General features: G+C 39.5%; 3 protein-coding genes across 8 annotated transcripts; 1 reads left to right on the top strand and 2 right to left on the bottom strand.

The window, feature by feature from the left end:
• Window positions 1-1,728: 1,728 nt before the first annotated feature.
• On the bottom strand, window positions 1,729-7,194 carry syt1b (synaptotagmin Ib). Its single transcript, XM_051381829.1, has 9 exons — window positions 6,997-7,194; window positions 5,528-5,708; window positions 4,360-4,541; window positions 3,802-3,915; window positions 3,493-3,660; window positions 3,241-3,408; window positions 2,806-2,923; window positions 2,308-2,441; window positions 1,729-2,225 (listed from the first exon to the last, which is right to left on the bottom strand). Exons 2-9 carry the CDS (start codon window positions 5,673-5,675, stop codon window positions 2,019-2,021), a joined length of 1,239 nt encoding a protein of 412 aa, XP_051237789.1. The 5' UTR covers window positions 5,676-5,708; window positions 6,997-7,194; the 3' UTR covers window positions 1,729-2,018.
• A 1,539-nt stretch (window positions 7,195-8,733) lies between these two features.
• bbs10 (Bardet-Biedl syndrome 10) lies at window positions 8,734-11,964 on the top strand. Of its 5 annotated transcripts, none has more exons than XM_051382048.1 (4): window positions 8,734-8,793; window positions 9,628-9,843; window positions 9,933-10,895; window positions 11,043-11,964. In XM_051382048.1, exons 2-4 carry the CDS (start codon window positions 9,653-9,655, stop codon window positions 11,863-11,865), a joined length of 1,977 nt encoding a protein of 658 aa, XP_051238008.1. In that variant the 5' UTR covers window positions 8,734-8,793; window positions 9,628-9,652; the 3' UTR covers window positions 11,866-11,964. The 5 variants fall into 5 exon arrangements, with proteins under 5 accessions (XP_051238008.1, XP_051238011.1, XP_051238007.1 ...); XM_051382051.1 differs by having other exon boundaries at window positions 8,763-8,793; window positions 9,644-9,843; XM_051382047.1 differs by lacking the exon at window positions 8,734-8,793 and adding an exon at window positions 8,800-9,539.
• A 1,439-nt stretch (window positions 11,965-13,403) lies between these two features.
• Window positions 13,404-21,393, bottom strand: cd9a (CD9 molecule a). Of its 2 annotated transcripts, none has more exons than XM_051382052.1 (8): window positions 21,175-21,393; window positions 17,449-17,551; window positions 17,214-17,311; window positions 16,679-16,753; window positions 16,276-16,377; window positions 14,909-14,998; window positions 14,459-14,542; window positions 13,404-14,342 (listed from the first exon to the last, which is right to left on the bottom strand). In XM_051382052.1, the coding sequence occupies exons 1-8, from the start codon at window positions 21,241-21,243 to the stop codon at window positions 14,277-14,279; spliced, it is 687 nt and encodes a 228-aa protein (XP_051238012.1). In that variant the 5' UTR covers window positions 21,244-21,393; the 3' UTR covers window positions 13,404-14,276. The 2 variants fall into 2 exon arrangements, with proteins under 2 accessions (XP_051238012.1, XP_051238013.1); XM_051382053.1 differs by lacking the exon at window positions 21,175-21,393 and adding an exon at window positions 18,817-19,090.
• Between the last annotated feature and the right edge of the window lie 1,827 nt (window positions 21,394-23,220).

Here is a 23,220-nt window from a genome sequence, read left to right on the forward strand (position 1 = left end):
AACGTAGACATTAGTTGGGCTAACCTTAGCTAGTAACTACACTTAGCGAGTACGTTAATGCTAATTTATGTTAATATAAAACGGTATGAAAAATGCCTGTACTAACTAAAGTTAAAGTTAAGTTACACTGCTACTGTAGAGGCCTCCAGAGTTAACTTTGTCTGTGATTGTTAACATTTTTTTTTCCAATTACCTGATACTGACGAAACATTAAACGTTAGCCATTCAGTTGGGCTAGCTACCAAGCTAACTGGTTTAGCATTAGCTAGCTTATCTTTGTGCCTTTAACAGTTAGCTTAACGGTTAATAACCAACATTACCTTTTTTAGTTTTTTAACTTGTCAATGACTGAGATAATAATAATAAGATACAAAAATGAATTATAGCAGCTTGTTTAACGCATAGACATAACACCCTATGTCTTTTTTTATTCTTTATTAACAGCAGCTGTATTCACTATACTGAATGTTTGTTTGTTTTTAACAAAAAAGCAAATTATTGCTGAAAAATATTCCTTTATTTCTCAGACAAAAATCTTCAAAATATATTCTCTCTTAGTGAATTATAGAATTCTTATTTATTTCATATACCTGTATAATAAAAAATAATATAACACAACACTACAGCCAACACAGTAAATGCAACATTTGTAGAATATAATGCAGCCCAGTGCAATAAAGCTGCATAATAATACTATTGTAGAGCATATAATACTTATTGACTCTGTGTTACAGAGATTAATAAACTATTACTATTAAAAAATATGGTATGGTAAGCCATTCCTGTTATGTTTTCCATCCTATGTACAGGGGTGGACAAAATGATTGTGCATCTCTTTTCTTTATCAAAGACAGAAGAAAATGTTATGAAGTGTGACAACACACTACAATTAAATTAGAAAGGATGGGTGATGCTTTACTGCTTATTTCCTGTGTAAGATAAACTAAGAATCACATTAGCTATAACTGATAAATAATTGAAAACTAAAACTATAATGGGTTGTTTTCAATCGAGACATTTTGACATGTCACAGTTGGAGCAAATAATAAAATTAATGATGCCTGAATTTAATGTAATTGCTTCAGTTTCAGGGCCCTGGTATTGTGCGTGCTCGGCTTCCCGTCACACTGTCATGTCGCACTAGGACACTTAAATGAAACTGAGCCACTAACATAATTATTATATTATTATAATTATTATTATAATTATTATTACTATTAATAATACTAATACCAGGGCTTTTCCTAGTATCACAAGTCAAAATGTGAGTTGTGATAAAGGCCTTTTCCCTAATTCTTCTGTAACACAAAGTATTTGATCGTATTCTTGTTGTGAGTTTTGACCTGTTCTGCCACTTTGGCTGTGACGCTGCAGAAAGACCTTTCTATGAATTATGATGCCAAAACATTTATCTTGGCATTTCTCTCGTTCTAGGCTGTGCTCCAACACCATAATCGGTGTACTTACTTAGCTTTTATAAGTATAATTTCTACTGTAAGATGTTGCAGTGGGTACATATGTTACAACCTAAGGAACTGATAACAATATACTGCACAAGCAAAAAGCAACAATGAATATTATAAAAGTAAAGTAGAGTCAAAATAGCATTCCTATGAGGATCTCATTTCATTATCCTTTGGATTGTCTCCCTCTGCAGGTTGATCATGTTTATGTCAAGTGTACCGTGCATGTTGAACAACACAGAACAGAAGAAAAAACATACAAAGGTTTTTAAAAAAAAATCTCATCTGGTTTAATAGCAATGCACATTGTGATACATCTTTGTTTAAAACTCTTTGTAGCACATTAGTTGAAGCAGGAGGAGGGAATTACTGAAGGAAGAAGGCTTAAAGTCTGTGGGAGTGACTTGGATAGTGTCAAGGGTAAAACAGGGTATTATTTTACTTAGTAAGTAGCTTAAAGGTTTTTTTAGGGGTATTATGGGAGAGTTAGGAACATCAATTGGAAGTAGCTGAGGTAAATGCTGCAAGGAGTCATAGCCCACGGAGGTCACAGTTTCATTTCTTGTTGGAAATTAGTGCGTTGACTTCATCCTCTGGCTGGAGGCTATGCCACTGAGCTATTGGCCTCCGGGGGTTAGCCAGCATGTCTGACCAATGGCATTGCTCAGTCCCAGTGCTGTTGGCACCCAGCAGCACCTTCCCGATGGCATCGTTCTTCCCAATCTTATCATAGTCCAACACAGTCACTGCTATCTGCACCTTCTATAAATGCACATACACATAAAGAAAATAATGAATTTCTGATAAGTTGTATCTGTGTGTGTGTGTGTAAAAATGTACGTACCTCTATCTGTTCACATGGCACTTCAAAGCTGAAAGACTCATTGTAGTAAGGGTTCAAAGTGTTCTTCTTTATCGTTGTTTTCTTTTTCTTGAGTCTTTTTCCATTCTGCATTAAGTGGATCTTCACATAAGGGTCTGATAGAGAGAACAGAGAGGTTTTATGGCAGAGGAACAGACCAACAGCCTGGCAGTGTTGCAGTAACTCCATCAGTGAAACACAACATCTATTGTAGTAGCTCCTGATAGTTTTCCCCAAATAGAAACTGCTTGAAAGTGGACACACCACTTAAAAAGTAATTATAAGGCATTAATGCAACAAACCTGAGCTATTTAGGGTGCACCTAGTGACATTATAAAAAGTACTGAGACATTTCTTATTAGTTGAAGTGTTTAAATTATTTTAAAAACTTGAACAACTCCAGACCTTTATTAACAGGAACTAGACATGGAGCTTAAACTTAAATCTCATGTGAATCGAGTTTTGAGTTTCTTGATTTACCTGATAATCCACCCACATCCATTTTCTTCAGGTTTTTGGCTTCTAATATCACCATGGTCAGCTTTCCTGCAGTAGGCACATACCTCAAGGACAAACATACATCTCCAAGCTTCTCACTCTAATACAAAGAAAGAGAAATGGGTGTTGTTGAGGAATTGTCTAATAATTTAAGTATGGCTTCACAATTACATGAAAATATTACTGAAGCATTATCACAAGAAGCTACACACTTCTTTAGAGAGGAGTGGTGATATTTCTGTGTAGTATTCCTGTTTTCTTCAAGGAAACCTCAAATATTAAGTAACCTTGTTCTCTAACACAAATAAACAAATTAACAAAGAATTAAACAACTTTTGTAAAATCCAATAGCAAGATTTGCTTCATCCTATTCAACTTATACTTGTTTTTTTTCCCCCTCTCACAGTGTGCTCCCACCTCCTCCTTCTCTGCCTTCTGCAGATCCCTCCACTCCTGCAGAGACTGGCTGAAATCCACACTGTTCATCGGTATCTTCACAGCTCCAATGGCATCGTGTTTTGAGAAACGGTCGAAGTCGTACACAGTCATCACCAGCGTCTTCCCACCCAGTTCAGTGTACAGTACCTACAGAATACACATCAAACATATCATGTGCCTTGTGCTCATAGTGAAGACCCCATTTCATTAACCTTGGAATTTTAAATGTACCTTAAATGTGAAAGTCTCATTAAAATTGGGTTTGAGGGTCTTCCGATGAACTTTGGTTTCAAACTTTTTCTTTTTGTCCGGGAGCAGATAGAGTTTAACATAAGGGTCAGAACTGCCTCCCACGTCCATCGCAGGAAGTTCAGCAGCCTCCAAGATGCCTACTACCAGCTAGAGTGTGATAAGGAAAGGAAAGTAATAAGAGATGAGAATCTGGCTAATTGACAGAGAGAAGGAAAGTATTAAAATGTGACATTTTTGAGTTGGCAGATGGTGGGCAAAAACATGTCATCGTGAATAACAGCATCTCACCGTATTATCTGTGAAGTTGTAGTCTAATGTGAAATGTAGCCTGCCCAGCTTCTCTTCCTCCTTGGGCTCGTTATCTGACAGCTCTGTTTCTTTGATACCTTCATCTTTCAGCGGCTGCACACACACAGAGACACACATCATATGCAGGTAATATATAGCTTTACAACCAATCAATGAGGACCTTCTGTCAACTTGTGGAGAAGCTATTTGTGCTGTGTTCCTACAGTATATTGTATAGCATTGCACAGCCAGGGGCAATTAAACAAAGATAATGTTACCATATAAAGTTTATTTATTGTTTAAGGGGACGGGGGAAATTTCACACCATCAGTGTGTTTAAATGTGACCTGAAGACAGTGAAATGCTCCAAAACAGTTCATCTCAGACCTCAGCCTTTACTACAACATGAGCAATGTGCAAAACATTCATTAGTCTTAACACACACTGACAGTTTTACTACTCCTGGGTGACCCCAATGTCAGGACTGTGATACATTGCAAGGACAATACATCTGCAGGGCTCTGTGTGTGTGTGTGTGTGTGTGTGTGTGAGGCCTACCTTGTTGTAACCACCATCCATTTCAGTGTCAAAGTCTCCCTTGCTCTTCTCTTTTCCCTTTTTCTTGTCCTTTTCTTTGTCCTTGTCCTTCTTTTTCAAGCACTTCTTCCACACACACACGATACACGAAAGCACCACGCACAAACTCACAATGCAAAGGGCAGCAACAGCCCATGATGGCACTGCAAATCCACACACACACACACACACACACACGCACGCACGCACGCACGCACACACACACACACACACACACACACACACACACACACACACACACACACACTCACACACACACACACACACACACACACACACACACAGATGACACATTATTAATTTACATACACTTTTAGTCGGGCACTTGAATACAGTGTTCAAAAATGTTATCCTTGAATTTAATACGTGTGATCACATATACAGGGAGTGAAAAAAATATCAGGAAGACTGGAAAATTCAATCCAATTCAATCCAGTACTCATGTAATAAATGCTTTTGTCCGAGAGGTGTTTAACATCTGTTGTCATTTTTAGGCCATAATTTGTGGTGCTGTTGTACTGGATTACAATATATTGTAAGGTGTTATCATTTGTCCATCTCCTATGTATCCTGCTTGTTCTAAAGCGTCATTGAAGCAATATATGACTCTGATATCAAGTGACATATTCCAATACAAGATTTTTTATGACCTTTTGATCCACTAAGATACATGCACATAGCATTGTAAGCAGTATGCATCTTCAACTCTGGCATTTCTGAACTAATGAAAAGGAATAACTCCCACACAAGAGGACAGATAATATGCTTCCTCCAGGGAGATACCTGTCCCATGTGCATTTTTTAAACATAACCTAACTAACGTAGTACATCTGTCCCATATAAGCAAATATTTATCTGGCCTATTCATATGTAGTGAAGAATATAAGTGAGTACTAGTAAAGAATCATTAAAACTTTGACATTTTACTGGACTTTACTTAGTATTAGTATTACTGGACAAAAATGTTATCTCATTTACAGTATTTCCAGGGTTATACCTGGCTCTGGTGCTTGGATATGTGACCCAAATATATTTTAAGATGCAGTTTTTAATGCCTGCAACATTACAGTACATTGGCATCATTGCATTTGTCCATGGGCATGAAGCATGAGGATTGTGTCTAACTCACTGTGGATGATGCGCAGTTCACTCATAAATTTGTTGGGATTGTGGCCTCCAGATTGTTTTTGGTCTGGGGTGGTTGTCGCATTTGGTAAGTGGGTTGGGGTAATGGGGTTGCCCAGTGCAGATGGGGCAGCTCGACGGTTCCCAGTCATTATTTGAGGAGTGACAGCAAATCCAGAATTAAACTGGCAGACAAACAGGGATACAGAAAAAGATGGCTCAGCCTTAAAAAAAAATAACAATTTTTGTAATATATGGAACATTACACTTCAACAAAACAGAAGTAACCACGCCTGTAAATGCCCTCCAAACAAACCATATACACACACATACACAACACAGCAGAGTTTCCATAAATGCTATTGATATTGAGATGTATTTGAAGCAATAATCTGCTTATAGACACTGTTTGACCATCAGTATCAAATGACTGACTCTTGTTTCTGCTGGCCTGGCACTAACATTTGAATACAGGATATGCAAGCCGCTGTGTCTGCCAAACCTGCTGACATGGATGGGGAGAGGAACGAAGGAGAGGAAGGGGAGAAGTTATGTTGAAGCGTCACGCGTGGACCACTGCTGTTCCACAGTGAGCTGCCAGAGGTGAGAATCACATGCCAAGGTCAAGCTCAGTGCAGGTTAACAATGCATATGAGAGAAAGGTCCCACTGCCAAGATTTGACTCCCACATTTTGATATGTTATTTTCTATTCTGCAGACATCACAGGTATTGAGTATCCTGGGGTTGAGTCAGCAGATGTGATCTCACACCCAAGTGAACACTGATCTTAGTTTGTGTCTGCTTTTTCAGGATTATTCACCATTTTCCCCCTGAAACGACAAACAGAAGCCACTACTGATACACTAACAGCTGCAAACAGATAAATTCAAGGTACATCCAAATGAACAGGTAGTGATGGAAAACAAAACAGCATGTGTATATATATATATACATATATATGTGTGTGTGTGTGTGTGTGTTTGTGTTTGTGTGCGTGTGTGTGTATGTATACACATACACACACATATACACATCTAATTTAAGCAATATATATTTCTGATTCTGATGTGCTTTTCTGAAAGTCTAATTAAGACAATGAAGGACTCAGTATTCACACCGTATGGTCCCACAACTTCAGCAGCCAAAACACTTTTTACCCCCGATCTTACAAGGTGGCAAATTCATTACAGCATATGAAATATGGTGTCACCACAAGATGAAAGCTCTTACAAGTGTAAGACAAAAATCAGGCTTTTTTTTCTAGCTTGCTATCGGAAATTTTCTTCAAAGGAGGAGACTCTTTCAAGAAAAGTGAAAGAAAATAAGAATAGAATAAGACACTGGAGTTTCAAACTAATAAATTACCCAAGATGAGTTACGATTCACTTTGCACAGTCGAGAGAGATATAAATCTAACCGCTTTTAAATAATGAAACAAGAAGAAAATAAACAAAAATAAACCAGAGACGTACCTGTATTCAGTCGTCCCAGCAGCAATGTTCAGATTCACAGGTACTCCTTTTCGTTAGAGAGAGAGGTGGAGGAGGAAAATAGATGAGAGAACCAGAGAGGCAGAGGAAAATAGTGAGGTAAGACAGTATTTGTGTCTGACCAGTTCTTAGACATCAAGAAGAAGAGTGCAGGTGTGTGAGTGCTGGATCAGAGAGAGAGAGAGAGAGAGAGAGAGAGAGGGAGGGGAGGACAAGATAGGGTTGAGGTTGGGATAGGTGGCATTGCAGCTCGACCATCTTGTGTTGCTTCCCTCTGTGTGTCTGTGTGTGTGTTATGTGTTTGGGTGAATGTGTTCTTTTCTGTCCATTCAGGTCTCATGGGAACGCTGGTGCTTATTTCTAACGCCCCACCTCTTGTGACCTCTGTCCCACCCTTACAGGTCACCCTCACCGGGCCACTGATGCATATTCATTAGTGAAGTGACATGGCTTTTTAAAGGCTCGTTAGCATAGTGAGAGTTCAGCAATAGAGGACATTTACATTCAGGGTGGACAGCTCCGGTGGTCTGTGTGCATCCGTACATCTGGCAGTAGCTGCAGAACTGTCTCATACTGTCTATGTATAGATGATGTTTCCTGATTTAGAAACTTAGGATGTGGTTTCTGCAGCACCACCGAGATCAAGTTCCGGCCCCGCCCCGTTCACCTTGAGGTACCAGATACTGTACAGAAGGAGGGATGAGAGGAGGAAGGGGGATGGGCGGGGAAGAGGGAGCTCGACATAACCTCTGTCTGTGACATATAGAAATTTGTATTTCTTTTGCTTATTACAATTTTTCATTATTTTCCTTTAAACTATTTTATTATTTAAGATTCAAGAACTTTATTTGCCATTTGTGCTTGCACACATAGAAACTCTTGTGCGGTTTGTTTTGTTTTGGCCAAGAGTCTCACTGTGGCAGGGAAGAAGCTAATTACACAGTCTTGAATCCAGCTGACTCAAGCCCATGTTGGAATCTTGAGTTGACATAACAGAAATCCTTCTTTTTGGTGTTAGCACATTTATGTGAGTAGAAAATTAAGTTTTATATATTTATAGAGGAAGTCTCATTGAGATAGAGTTCTCTTTTACAAGCGAGACAAGAATAATTCACATATATACACATGACAGAAAGACAAACAAAGGAGTCATCAACCAGACATACAACTATTTAAACAGTTACAAAAAATTATTAAAAATCTGTTTTGGTTATTAGCGCTGAACTAAGGATGAAGATACAAACAAGAAACTGGTTTTAATTCAGGGTAAGCATATCATAGCACATGCGCTTAGTGACAGAGTATATACAATGGAATTCAGCCATTATTAATTTTATTTTTCACATCTGTACTTTCAAAATGAAAAAGGCCTGTTGTGCTGCAAACGTATTTTCCTACACCTATAACCACTATTATTAATGGTGTAAAGGCAGGGAGATTGTGTAAGGTTATATCATGTCCCACAGACAAACTTGAGCACCTTCAGTAAGCACATAATCATTATCATAATCAGCGTAATAATAAAAATAAATATGTAATACTTTCACACATGCATGTAAAAAAGAAAAATGGTATGTCCAGAAAAGAAAGAAAAATCCCTGCACTGTTACTTGTGCAGTATAAACAATGTTCAACAGTGTTCTTGTGTTTACTGTGGGGGTAGAAAAACAACTCCACCTCTGAGCGCTAGGTGGCAATAGTCATCTCTGATCTACATCACATCTACCCAACACAGAAGAAGCTTCGTCTCTAGGATACAGCATTCGTGTCCCACTGATAGTGAGTTTCCCCAAGATTAAACCACTTCTTGGGAAGGAAATGGGTCGTTTTTTGTTTGTTATTTTTTATGTCTGGGCAGCTACTTATTGGTGCTTTTACGTAATTGTATATGTTTAGAAAAAATAAGTTCACCGGAGACGCTGACGAGTTGCTTCGGCTCAGCTAATTACCTAGCTACGAGTTCGCCGAGTAGTCGAGTAACGTTATATCGATATACTAACGTTATGTACCGCAGCACTTATTTGCAGATTTGAAGCTAACATGAAGTCAAATCTGACATTCTTCATCAGAAAATACCTGGAAGATTTGTGTTTGTGCATGCAATACATTATATAGTGTACATAGTAGTTTGTCTACTACAAGTACTGTAGTAAATAATATATTACAGTATGGTGGAAAATATAAATCACTGTTTAGGTAGTATAGAGTGGATAAATATTATACTGTGAACAGCTTTTACTGTGGAAATATTTATTGTGAGTAATAAGTAAAGTAAAAGTCAGGCTGTTTTAACACAGTAGTATTTCATTAACATTTAAAACTGAGAACATGGCTCCTGAAATGTAAGCAAAGATCCAGACACACCTGCCAAATGATGGTAAAGTACAACTCTGCTGCATAAATTATATTCCTTCACACCCACTTTGAGCCAATAATATTTGAATGCCTCTGCGGTTTTCCCTTCTGTTGTTTTTCATGGTGAGCCAGAAACCTATATTTGGACACTTGCATGCTAAATCAAAACAGTGAGTCAATATCATAAAAAAATCTGGGTTTGTTCCTTGTGTATAAAATATGTATTTATTTTTTGCAATTGCCTCTTTTAAACCTCAGCTTGTGTGCCTTCGAGGGTGTGGAGATGCTGCCGGTGGAGCATCTTCACCTGGAACATGTTCTGCAGACTGTGTCCGTGTTGGAGTCAGTCATCCTCCGCAGTTTTGGCCCTGAAGGAGGACAGGTGCTGTTCATCCGAGACACAGGACAGGCGATGTTGAGTCGCAGTGGGACACACATCCTCACAGCACTACGCCTGGACCATCCACTGGCCAGGTAACACAGATTCATTAACTGTTTCACTATGATTTTCTTTGTCAAGTCACATTTTCTCTTTTAACGTGTTTGTGTGTTTTTCATTTTAGGATGGTGGTGGAGTGTGTCTTGAAACACAGCTCTGTAACAGGCGATGGATCCAAAACCTTTATCCTGCTGCTGGCGTCATTACTACGGATGATTCATACAGCGGCCTGCAAGGGAACTAATGTGTCTCACGCCTATAACTCCAGGAAAGCAGCAGAGGCTGCCACTGCCAGGCACTTGGCTGACAAGCTGCTGGCTTTTGCATTGGAGGAGCTTGCTGATGTCATTGCTATGGGAGTGGTGCCGTATGGATACTGTATTTCGTGGGAGGATTTCACAGCAAAAACACAATCACCAGCTCACACAAACAATAACTGCGTTCAAAAGCTGCTGGCATCATTTTTTCTTTCACGTCTGGGTCGCACCCACTGTGACTTTATTAGCAACCTCACCTGTGAACTGCTCTCTCACTGGAAGTTTAAAAATAACCAACCTCCCTTCACACTTCAGTTTGTAAATGACAACCTGCCAGCATTGCATACACCCGTATCGGGCTTCCCTATTAGTTGTTCACGTTTGATTGAGGGGCAGGTAATTCACAGGGACTTTGCTACACCTTGCCCTCAGACTGACCACCACCCAGTTAAAGCTGTAGTTTTCACTAGGTACCTGCAGCCAAAATTGCTCAGTGCAGGAGAAGTCCTGGAGCTGGGATATGGAGAGCAAGGGAAGGAGAGAAGCATTGTGCAGTTTAGTGCCTGGGCAGAAAGGTCACTCGAGTGTGTCATTGCAAACCTGCAGAGTTTGGGTGTCTCTGTGATCCTGTCTGCAGTTAAACAGTCTGCTGCTGTCCTGGCTTTAGCTGCACAGGCTGACATGTGCATTGTGGAGTGTGTCAGTGAGGATGAGCTGTCTCTCTTTGCCCAGCTAAGTGGGGCCAGACCTGCCTCAGACTGCTGGATGATTGAATCAGACCACGTTGCTACTCTGACTTTTTGCCGACCAATACTGCTGGGCGCCCATAGGTATGTCTTTCTTTCTCACCCATACTGTGCATACAAAGTCACACATATGCATACAACAAACTACCTGTGCATTACACATGCCTGTAATCCACTGTTGTTTTCTTCATCTGGTTTGACTCACATAAGTTTTTTTTTTCTCTTCCACAGGTATGTCCATGTGGCTTTCCATGATTCAGAGGAAGCGGTCCAGGTCAAACCCTGTAGTCTGGTCATTTGTGGTCCAGGGGAAGGGCAAACTGACCAGTATGCATGTGCATTTCGAGATGCCATTCACATGCTACGTTTAACTTTGGAGCCCATGGGTATGACTGCAACCACAGCATCAAAGAGGACCTTACAGTCAAACAAAAACACATCTTTAGAAATGGAGAATCAGATTGCCAGTGCGCCTCCCTTCCAGAAGTGTGTGTTGGAACCAGGCTGTGTTATACCTGCTGGTGGGACATTTGAGTTTCTCTTAAACCATGCCCTCCTACAACATCATGGCCGCAGTTGCTCAGTTTCTGATGACACGAATATGGGTATCCCTGCTGTTTCACAGCTCTTGGCAAACGTTCTGCTGAGCCTGCCCCGACAGATTTACTCCCATAGTCCGCGGTGTTTCCTGCAGACTCAAACCAGGCTCCTGAGTTTTATTGAAAATCATTCCCACCCTTTCAGCCTCGTACAGAAACAAGAACACAACACAATCCTCATACAAGGTTGGGGCAAAAGTGAACGTTCTCTAGAGGATGGTAAACAAAGCATGCATTGTTGTAGAGAGGCTGACGTGTCATCAAAAGTTTTTATGTTGGACTTAGGCCTTGAATCTGTCTCTTGTAAATACCAGCTGCTTCTGGCCGTGCTGCAGTGTGTCTCAAGTCTTCTCCAGGTAGACGCCGTGCTGCGCACACAGACTGCCTTACGCACACAGTCACACAGACTTCCAAACATTTCCTGGGAGGGCACAGAGGACGAGGCTGAGGAATGAGATTGTATTGTATCCCAAGATGAAAGCCATACACATATTTTCTCTCAGTACTTGGTTTCATTCAAAAGGTGGGGGAAATAAATTGCACTTTAATTCTGATTGCTACAGAGTTTTTTCTCACTTCATTATTTGTGCTGCTGTGTATATATGTAATGTTTAAACTTGTACGGAGATAGTAAATTACATTTCATGGCAGTACTCTTTTGTGGTCCAGTTTATAGGCCAATAAAATGTTACGGAGCTTCTGTACCCCTTCAAGGCTAGGTTTGGCAATAACAGTGTAAAAGAAAACATCAAACGACTCAGTGTTAATCTCTGTGTGGGACAGAATGTGCAGTTGTTATCAAATAGTTTAGTCTTTATCTACTCTGTGTTAATGTTGAGTAGTACGGCAGTGTGAGTGTCCAAGTGTTGATGTTGGCATCTTTCCACTTGACTTCTGATCGTGCTTCCTATTTTTTTGGCATTTCTCTTCCTTATCTTGGTTTTCCTGCCCTCTTCCCCTGGCCAATACACAGGCTGTTATATAAAAGGAATACACACAGAATCACTCCGAGACATCATCTCACAAATGTACACACTGCTTTTTATAATCAGTGTTATCTCCACATTGGGGGTGGGGTGTCTAAGAGGGCAACACCCCGCTGTCAACGACCAAATCAAAGTGTGCTTCCTTGTGCTATTATCAGAGGAACACTAACTATTCTCACCTTCTTTTTTGGGGAAATAGTGAGTCATTAGAAACTAACTAGGCTCACTACCATACATAAATATGTATTGTTTACTGTAATCAGTGTGTCCTCTAAGTTGCCCCGAAATTTTCCGTAAATTAATTATGAAGAGATACTTCGGCAACAAGACTTTGTTTGTGCTTTGGATCAAACTGTACATGAGTCACACTTGATGGTCACAAATATCAAAGAGGGGAAGTATGGTGTTTTCCACTGTACACGTGGAAAAGATCATGAATGTTGTTTTTAGTCTTATCAAAGCACTCACGCCCTTCTTTTATGCCTCCAGCGATAACTGTGGCCAAAGGCAATATGTTTTTGAGTTGTCCATACTTCCAGTATGTCAGTCCATACGTCTGTCCGTCCTATTCTTGTGGACAGATGTACAAAAGTCTAATCCAGGCAATAAATGTGTCTCCTATATGAAATTTGTCCAGCACAACAAGGAGACTAAGAAATAATAAAACAGTATAAAAAGTGTAAAAAAAAAAAAAACATACATTAATTATTAGCCGGGAATATTTTGACATGTTTTAGAAGTTTGACAATGTGAGTCATGTCTTCCTGAAGCATGGCACAACAGGAAATCCCACTTGTCCTTCTAACCCCTGACATGCACACTATATCCTACACAGCTAAATCTAACACTCCAAGCAGAGTCAGTGTGATAGTCTGTTGGTTTAATAGTGAAGATTTTTTAAAGTTTTTAATGAACTAGTCACCTGCTGAGAATAAGCCTAATGAATACTTACAGCTCATTTGACTCGATCATTTGATTGTAATAATATAATACTCTCAGAGACGACATAGTTAGTTTGGTTTATTTGGTTCTCATTAATTTCTGTAATTCTCTGTAAAACATAGTGCATATGGTATAAATCAATCCAATCTCTGTAAAATTAAAAGGATATTATAAAATACATCATCAAACCTCATGTACCATACAACCACCTAAGTGTAGAAATCTTTTACAAATAAAAAAAGAAGACATTTACAAAACGTGACAAAATTAAAGGCATTTTTTTTTTTTTTAAAAGGGCAAGTAAGGAGATGGATAAAGAAAGGAAAGGAACAAATTAAATGCCACAGGAACCAAACTGCTACTCTTAATACCAAGCTGGAACAAATCCACAGTCACCACAGTTCACAGCTCGGCATTCACTTGGCTACTAGTCACCATGGTTTGACTGCAGTGTTGTATGAAAAAGGAATTGAAGAATTTCATTGGCTACTGCTGTATTGTGCTGAAGTGGTTGTGGCTGCCTTTTCTTCTGGCCCTGGTCCATGATTCTTCTTAACGGTAGGTGAGAAATGTGATCAGTACCACAATAATATGATCTTTTGTTTAGATAATTAGCAGTTCACAAACACTAATTTCAATCAAATGACCACAAAATTACACATTTCTGTACTACATTGCCACTGAAGCATAGATGACACCCATTCTATAGTTGGGCCAAATAACCACATTGCATCTATATAGTCCATAAAGGTGGGCCTAAGTGTCAGCAGCACAGTTATAACTAACGTATAATTGAATAATCAGAAATATCTGCACCCAGCCTAGCTTAGGTTATCCACCTTCAACAAGCAGTGTTTCTATTGGCAGTGGAGAGTCATGTGACCCTAGGAATGACATCATGCAACATTAATAAGGACTTAAGGGTGCGACAGTGGGTGTCACACGACCTCCCGAGACTTCCTGATGGCACAGCACAGGAGCATGCTAAAGATCATCCCAAACACCTGTTAAGAGAGAGGCAGACAAACATTACTTGTGTTTGTGTCTACACTGCGTTCATCCTCATGGGGAGCAGACGCTGGAATTTGAAGACTTGCAGTTAAGCCAATTACTCGCTTACCATAACAACACCGATGGTGATGCCCACTCCTCCTATGATGTGAAGCTTGGAGTCAAACACCTCATCAATTGCGTCAGGACAGCTCTGCAACACACAGAAGCACGGTTCCTTTAAGCTATGCTGAACATGTCTTGTGGTATGGCTCACATAACAGACAGCCTGAGAGCATGAAGGCTCCAGTAAACCATTGTTGCCATAGTAACACATTGCAAGGAGACTGAGGGAATTAGTCTGCAAAGGGAAGACTGATAAACTTGTGACACACGTCAGACAATCATTATGTATTCGACATACAGTAATTGTTCTTGCTCTCACAGAGCTGAAGCATGTCTGACATCTGTCTTTTGGATGGTTCCTTGTACTGAAATATGTGTTTTCTTCATCTATCTCATGACTGAAGTGCCTGGCTGTGTTGGCATCCATCTACACACACTTTCAGAGTAGTTGTACCTTCGTAATGAGCACCTCTAGTGGTTCTCCTCTGGGACAGGTGTCTTTGGCAGCATCAATTACAGTACCAGTTGGCCCACAACAGTTCAGCTGTAAACACACACAGTATCATACCTTTAGAGAAGAAGGTGACTTGCAGACAGACAAAATACATAGCTCTAACTACAAGTAATTTAAAGGAATAGTTCAACATTTTGTTAATATTTAATTCCTCAAGTGTCCTGAACAGTGAGACAGTGGAGACCCTGAATAGAAATACTAGATGCTGCATGGATAAAATGTTGTTCATGAATAAACTAGTTACAGCAAATAACTACAATGTCCGCTAGCTCGACAGGACATGGTATTACTGTGTGCTAGCATTAAGTAACTAGACAGGATAAGGGATTACTGTGCTAATTAAAATAAATGTGTCATAGGTTAAACCTCACAATACTTAAATTCTTAATTACTCAGTGGTTCTTAGTTAGTACTTAGTTAAACTTTGTAAACAAAATAATAAGACCATTATCATAATCAAATTAGACTTGTTTCAGTCAGGATGAAGACACTCAGACTATAGTTACTGCACTCTGTCTTTGCACTACCTGTGTATCAGTTTATGCTTATACAAAGACAGTATTAGCAGTAGTAGGCAGAGTGCAATATCTGCAGTTTTGTGGTCATAGGTCAAATTGTTTTTAAGCCATGAAAATTACTTAGAGAATAAATATTTAATAAGCACATAATCACTGTTCTACCTAAATCAGGGCTATATTTCTCTGTTTCATTGTCAGCGTATTACTGCGGTTAGCCTTTGTAGAGACGTATTGTGCTGATCATTAGTTCACTAAAATTCAACTTGGATCCTTTTTATTAGTTTTTATAAGTTTTGGTTCACCTATATATATCATGATAGCTAAAAATTGTGGGGTGTTTTTTTCTGTCTTTTGAAGGTGGGCGTGCCAGAGCACGTTTGAGAACCAATGAATTAAACAAGATAAATCATGTTAACTAGTGAGCTGGTAGGTGTTTTTTTTTTTTACCTCTGGATCCTCTTTCCAGTGTTTATGCTAAGCTAGGCTAATTGCCCTCAGCTCTATCTCCACACCTACTGCACAGACATGTTGATTATCTCATCTAACTCAAACAAAGAAAGTCAATAAGCTAATTTCCTGATGTTGAACTTAATTTTGAAGATAATTTTCTGAACCAGCAACTTCTAATCATCACACACATTATGGATAATACTTGTTGCAGAGACTTGCGAGATGACAAAAAGAACTTCCCATGGGAATGCACTGCATTTCCTTGAAAAGATCTATGCAAGATTCCTTTTAGATAAGTTGTGAGTCAGTCGGAATTAGATCAAAGCAGACGTTGCTCACCCCGGTTTGGATCACCCGCAGTGTCTCTTTGAGGCGCTCATCTCCTGTCGTCTCAAAGTTTTTGTAGGTCTGCATGTAGAATGTTGTGATATCATTCACCACCTGCAACACATCAACAAACCGGGGGAAAATATTTTATATACATCACTAAAGCAGACAAGTAGTAACATCTCTTCATGCTATCTTTTAAACCCTTTTTCACAATTATTTCACTCACTTTGTTTTTTGTTGCCATACCTGTCATTTTGTGATTTATTGCAGTTGTTGACTTGTATTTTTCTCTACCTGGTGCTTTTTGCCCTCTTGCTGCTTCTTTGTATTTATGTGAAGTGCTGGTAACTTTGTTGGAAACTGTTATATAAATAAAATGATCAATGCAACATACTTTAAACTTGTGCGTTACCTTGCTTTGGTTAGAAAATCCCCAGATTCCTGCTGCAACTTCAATGGCAAATATGAGAAGCAGGAAGAAGAAGAACTGCACAAAGAAAAGACAAAATTAAACTGACTGGCTTTTGTGAATGTGTGTCTCCATGTGCGCATGTCCTTTGCATGCGTGTGTGAACAAGTAAGGTCATTTGAGTGTAGTTGAACCCAATTTACATAGACTCCTCCTCCTGAGAGATTTAGTACAAGAAGATTAGGGCCAGACGGGGCGGGAGAGAGGGAGGGAGGGAGGCTACAAGTACAGGAAAATCTAGATACTCTTCTTTGGCCTTGATACTGTTCAGTAAACAATGATCAAGGCAGACATCTCATATTTCTTAAAGAAGGTCAGTGGGATAAAAAAATCCAAGTGCTACTGAATCAGATCACTACAAAAACCTAAAAGACTTGTGAGAAGGAAACTTTGTTTTAAGGAGTTTAGATTTGATGTTGTCAAAATAAGTTAATAGAAGAAGGTAGGGTTACATGAAGAATAGAAAAGTGGTACAGACCAGTCCCAGCATACAGGGAGACTCCTGGATGGCCCCACAACATCCCAGAAAACCCACCACCATCATCAGTGCTCCAGCCCCTATCAGGATATATACACCTACACACACATACAGTACAGTAAATCAGGTACAGACATGCATACTTTGTGTTTTGCAGGGTTCACGTCATCCAAAACTTCCCTTAAACTTTGATGGTAATGGATAACATTCCTGCTCAAAGACCGAAGCATCTTACCTGTGTAAAACACATACGGAGAGTCTGATCCTTCAAACAGGCCTTTGGTCTTTGGGTCTAATCTTAGCCACAGACCTATAGCGAAGACAGCAGTGCCTGCAAGCTGAAACAAAAACAAAAAACATTTTATTTTATCAAATGAAATAACATATAATAGCACTAAATGTATTAAGCACACTGTACATTCATAGACTGTCAGTCTGGCTGTGCAGTAGTAAGGTGAATCATACTAGAGAGTGTAACAGTGAGACATTAAACTCAATAAAAGTTCAGACAGGAAGAATACTTTCCATACACATGCCCTCTCCATATTTATGACTATGATTTTACAAAACCAGTTAACAATTCTTTTTACTGTCTGAATTTAAAACTCTTCAGTTGTAATTTCAAATCTACATTGACTGGCCCCAGCTGGAATTCCTCTCCAGGGTTTATCAGTTTTCAAGCCAGGAAGAGGTTTCTGTTGCTCTGACGTCATATCCAAATACTCACTAACAATAGTATCTCGTCTCCAAATCCACAGGGAGATATTCCTATTCATGAGCATACCCATTGCGTACAAGTGATCATTTAATGATGTAGCCTCTTTCTATACTCCTTCACCAACTCCTACTCTTCGACTGATATCAACAGAAAAAACATTCCAATTTATTACCAATATGGTATCACATTTCGAACAAACCCATTTAAAATTACGCTCAGCTTTCCAACTCATTTGTAACTCCTCACCAATCAGATTTTAATACTACAGTGGTTTTAACACACATGTTAGTGTATCTGTGTGAATGTGTGTCAAAGCACCAACCTAGAAAACAAGACCATAATCAGAGAAGACAGAGATGAAAGGGGATACTTTGCTTGCGTGCATGTTATTATGCATGCACGCTAGTATATTCTGCAACACTAGTCTGTTCTTGTTCTTTTTACATAGCATGTGAACAGAATAGCATAAAAGTCTGTACTGTGTCATGGATGCATGGTGCCATGTTGTGCAATGGCAGTTACAGGCACTTAGCACTTAAAGGCACAGGTCAGTCAATTTTTAACTTTGAGAGCTGAACTGCAACTGGAACTGCAGCTGTTTTATTCAATGTGTGTGTGTGTGTGTGTGTGTGTGTGTGTGTGTGTGTGTGTGTGTGTGTGTGTGTGTGTGTGTACACTCTGCTGTTCTTTCGACCATTTTTCACTCGCTATACTTTCTGTAATATCATCTTTTTTTAATGTTCCATTTTATGAACAAAATGGCAGATACTAGGAAGCTTCTCCACCGTTCTCTCTTCTCTCTCTCTCTCTCTCTCTCTCTCTCTCTCTCTCTCTCTCTCTCATTCGCACACAACTCAATCAGAATAAAATGTAAAGTACACCTACCCAGAAGAAAAAGTTGAAGATAAACATGAGATATTTCACACACTTGATTCCCCCAGCGACAGCCATGCTGATTCTGTCCACACAGTGTACCACTACGAGTGTTTAATAACTAACTTCTTTCCAGAGGCAGCGACGCATACAGCAACGGTGTCAGTTAAAAAAGGTTGTTGAAAGGGAAAGCGTATTTAATACCACACCTTCATACAATCACCTGATCATAGTTAGGGAGTGGCAAGACAGCTAAAAAAAACTGGCCTTCGTTGTGTGTGTGTGTGATATGGATTCTTGCCTGTGTTCCTTCCTCTCTTTAACTACTGCATGTGGGCAGGTTGTGCGAGCATACAGGCTTTCATGATGTGGGAGAGGGATCTGTTGAGGCATGTTGACATAAAACCTTTTCTATAATACCTGCCTAGCAGCATATTTACCGCTATGATGTTTCTGAATAGTGTGCGCATGTCTACAGTTAGTAGACAGCTATATGACTACCTCCCAGTCCTACTCCCAGAAACTGAAAGCAAGGTTTGTAAACCCTGTACGTGCTGCACATGGACTATGAGCTGTAATCAGATATGTGTGTCATGTGATTTTTGGATGCATGAACAAGGTTATGACCTGAGTATGTCACATCTTCAGTTGCTGTTTAAGCCACCAAGCATCTACACTTGTATGTGGGTGTGAGGTTTGAACATGGTGTCCTGTTTTGTGAAATTGCTGGTTGATCGTTACACTTTATTATAATTATATTTTAGTACTATTATAATTAAAAGACACATAATTATATACATTACATTAATGCGCTCACATTTTCTATACAGTTTTCTTATATTTCTTATCTTTTTTTTTTTATATTTTAAAGTACTCTATTCTTGTGTGATTTTTGTGTGATTTGTATATTTTATGCACCAAGACAAATTCCTCGTACTACTTACTTGGCAATAAACCTAATTCTGATTCTGATTCTGATTCTGAAAATAAAATAAATAAATGATTCACTTGTAACTACATACATTACAATTCATTACCATTGTGGTAACACATATATCATAGACATACTGAAAAATACACTCAGCTTTTCAGCTCTTGATGAGGACATTTGTAACTCCTCACCAATCAGATCTCGATACTACTGTGGTTTCAACAAAGATTGAAGTATACTGTGTGTGTGTGTGTGTGTGTGTGAGTGTGTGTGTGTGTGTGTGTGTGTGTGTATGTGTGTGTGTGTGTGTGTGTGTGTGTGTGTGTGTGTGTGTGTGTAAATTGTGCAAGTTAGTGTGTCTATGTATGCAACAAACCTCATGCAACACCTCCTTTGCTTTTGTTTTTATGTTCACCACATCTTCAGATCCTGCAAACGGCTGCATTTGTATGTGGGCGTGGGAGAGTTTGAACATGGTTTCTTGTAGACTGACTTTTAATCTTTTGAACACCCCAAATTTATTGTTTTGCAATGTCTCTCTCTTTCTCTCTCTCTCTCTCTCTCACACACACACACACACACAGACACACACACACACACACACACACACAGTGGGAAACCCCTGTCTATCCTGTAATGAATGGTTCCTTGGCTCTATCTATAGCTGCACAAATTATAAACGTTCATATAAGGGCAAAACATCCATCTGAAACCACACACACACACACACACACACACACATACACACACACACACAGAGAGAGAGAGAGAGAGAGAGAGAGAGAGAGAGAGAGAGAGAGAGAGAGAGAGATCACAAACAAACGGACACAACAAGACACACCCTGCAGGCTTAGTAGGACACAAATATCCTATATGGGATATCCAGGATTCATTCACACACCACACACACACACACACACACACACACAGTCTGCCTCACTGACATGCGCAACTCCTCACATCACGTAACGTAGCAGAAGTCTTGATTATTTTTATATCAGCCACATTCTCCGCCACATTAAAGCGCACCCCCTCTCCCCACCCCGATTGCAATTATTAAAATGCCGTGCGCGCAAACTCCAGAATGTAGTCTGTGCTGTGGAACTGGGTCACTTGGCCACTGGGGATTATTCTTCCTGCCCGCTCGGTCTCCACACGCGTTGGGACACTTTGTGTTTAGTGGTAGCCAGTGCCCCCTCTGAATACACACTGTGATAAAGTAACCGAGGCTGTCAGTGAGCACTCGGCACGAATCTGCATCTGGGACATCGTATAATTTAATTCACTAGCTATATAGTAACCTGCTCACACACACACACACACACACACGAATGTGCACGCACGCAAAGCTCCCACATACACACGCACACACACATTAAACACAGACAGTATGTGTATTTTTCTAAGCTCGTTGCATTTCCTCGTTTCAAACAACTCACCCAGAATACCAGGTTGAAGGCAAACATCAAGTATTTGATGCACATCTCTCCTCCCGACAGCGCAGCCATGGCGGTACTTGAGCTATGGATCACACTTCTGCCGGTATCCCCTTTTCTAAATCGACGGTAGAATTGAAGCGAAGACCTTCTAAATAACAGTCAGTATGCAGAATGAGATTATTTTCCGACGCGCCGGCACTGATACGCGCGTCGTGCTGTGCGCGCCTGTAGTGGTCCGCCCCCACACATGACGGACTGCAAAGACAAAGACTCCTATAGCCTCTCTCACTTTTTTTTTTGTTGTATTTGGTTCCACTTTGGTTGCTTAAAATATATCTATTTAAAAAACCCTATCCTATAAAATTCCTATAGTATATAGGAATTCTTTCTGGGACTTTTCAGTAATATAACGATGTTCACATTCTTTTGAGGCACTTTCCTCACTGTAATCGCCCTCATATTCTTATGAAGGGGCTTGGGGTGGATTTTGCCACATTCAGTAGGGATTTCCAAGTTCTTGCACTATTTTATAAGTATCTTTAATGTCTTTTAAATAAGATTACAGATTACTTTACTTGCAAATGGCAGCCTCCTAGCCGAGGGAATGTAGCCTATGCACAGTGTGTGTCTTTCTTGCATACAACAATACAACAATGCACTGAACAGCAGCCTGCTGAGGGCTTTTTGGTTGCAAGTTCCTGCAGCACCCTGGGCAGTGCAATGACGTAATTCTGCCAGAATAAGAAAGGCGCGTTCGCGGACTGAATGTACTGTACATGAATGAACACGGTGCACGAGCATGTCCGCGTGAGCTACGTCTTTCCCAGGAAGACAGCACACACAGATACTAAGTGACCACTCTCCTATGATTCAAAGCACCAGTTTGACTGTTTGTAGTATTATCTTGGTGGCTGTGCATGTTGTAGGATTTGACTTCATCAGGCTTCTGCTATATACTTCACATATTGAACCCACTCATGTATTTTAGTTTCAGCTAAATGAATGTTTTTATGTTTTAGATTAATGATTGTGAATACAGGCAATAATTAACAGAAACTGGCCACTATGAATAATTCATACCCACTAAAAATGATTTATAAGTTGTAACTAATGCTTTATTAATGGTTAATACATTATTTACTAATGCTTTGTAGATTAGTTGTAAGTCATTATCAAGAACTTCACCAGGGAGAAGCTCTTTCTTATATCAGCACTTTATTAATGGATTTTATAGGAAATCCACAACCCTTTATTAATGGCTTACTAAGATTTGCAAACTTTATGACTTTTTAGAAAGTGAGAAACCCATGAGTTCAATAAAACTTCAATTAATAGCCCAGGCTTTTATTTGGAACAGGTGTCTATAAGGGAAAGCATTTAATTCCTTTTGCAGAAAACCTTTTGCGGAAATACTGTCAAACTGTTTATTTTAACCAATATCAATATTATTTGTATAAAAAATAGAAATAACATATCAATTACGAATCTTTCATTTGATACTTTGGTGCTTGTGGTTTCTGTAAAATGAATGGAATGATTGAACTGTGGAGAATCTAACTGATCTAACAATGTGTACAATATTCACGTTGACAAGTTTAAATATTTATATTTGTGTAGGCGATCTAAGAAGCTTAGAACTCACTCAAGTGGGCAACCCAGTGGGCTTTAAGAGGTTTTATACCTCCAAAGAATTTCTATAAATCCAGACCAGGTGTCTAATTGAGACCTGTGTTTAAGATTTAAGGTAGTTATTACTGGATTACCAACATTAATAACTGCTTTGTTATCAAATAAAACATACAGATAAATATTATTACGAAAACATTTCAAAGGTTTTGCACACAGCCGTTTTCAGTTGTTCTGACTGATTAGACCTCTTCTCAGATTGAATGTGGATGGCTCTGATTGTCACAATGTCAGTCAATTTGTTGTCCAATATTTCTCATCATTTAAGATCCTGCCACTCCCACCTCGAGTAAGCGCTGTGTTCCCACCATTCCCCATCACCTGACCTCCCCAGCCCACCTACATACCTGTTCCCACTTC

This window comes from Dicentrarchus labrax, unplaced genomic scaffold (assembly GCF_905237075.1).
Source record: "Dicentrarchus labrax unplaced genomic scaffold, dlabrax2021, whole genome shotgun sequence".
In the NCBI taxonomy this organism is placed as follows: Eukaryota; Metazoa; Chordata; class Actinopteri; family Moronidae; genus Dicentrarchus; species Dicentrarchus labrax.

What these genes read in the sequence shown, in the direction of transcription:
- cd9a (XM_051382052.1), bottom strand. Translation starts at nt 21,243, where the DNA reads ATGGCTGCGCTGTCGGGAGGAGAGATGTGCATCAAATACTTGATGTTT. An exon ending in TCCGTATGTGTTTTACACAG is followed by an intron (nt 17,312 to 17,448) that starts GTAAGATGCTTC and finishes ATGTGTGTGTAG; the next exon opens with GTGTATATATCCTGATAGGG. An exon ending in CTCCCTGTATGCTGGGACTG is followed by an intron (nt 16,754 to 17,213) that starts GTCTGTACCACT and finishes TTCTTTGTGCAG; the next exon opens with TTCTTCTTCTTCCTGCTTCT.
- syt1b (XM_051381829.1), bottom strand. Translation starts at nt 5,675, where the DNA reads ATGACTGGGAACCGTCGAGCTGCCCCATCTGCACTGGGCAACCCCATT. An exon ending in TGGATGGTGGTTACAACAAG is followed by an intron (nt 3,916 to 4,359) that starts GTAGGCCTCACA and finishes GTGTGTGTGCAG; the next exon opens with CCGCTGAAAGATGAAGGTAT. An exon ending in GGATGTGGGTGGATTATCAG is followed by an intron (nt 2,442 to 2,805) that starts GTAAATCAAGAA and finishes TCTCTCTATCAG; the next exon opens with ACCCTTATGTGAAGATCCAC.
- bbs10 (XM_051382047.1), top strand. Translation starts at nt 9,457, where the DNA reads ATGCCTCTGCGGTTTTCCCTTCTGTTGTTTTTCATGGTGAGCCAGAAA. An exon ending in TTGCATGCTAAATCAAAACA is followed by an intron (nt 9,540 to 9,627) that starts GTGAGTCAATAT and finishes TTTAAACCTCAG; the next exon opens with CTTGTGTGCCTTCGAGGGTG. An exon ending in ATACTGCTGGGCGCCCATAG is followed by an intron (nt 10,896 to 11,042) that starts GTATGTCTTTCT and finishes TCTCTTCCACAG; the next exon opens with GTATGTCCATGTGGCTTTCC.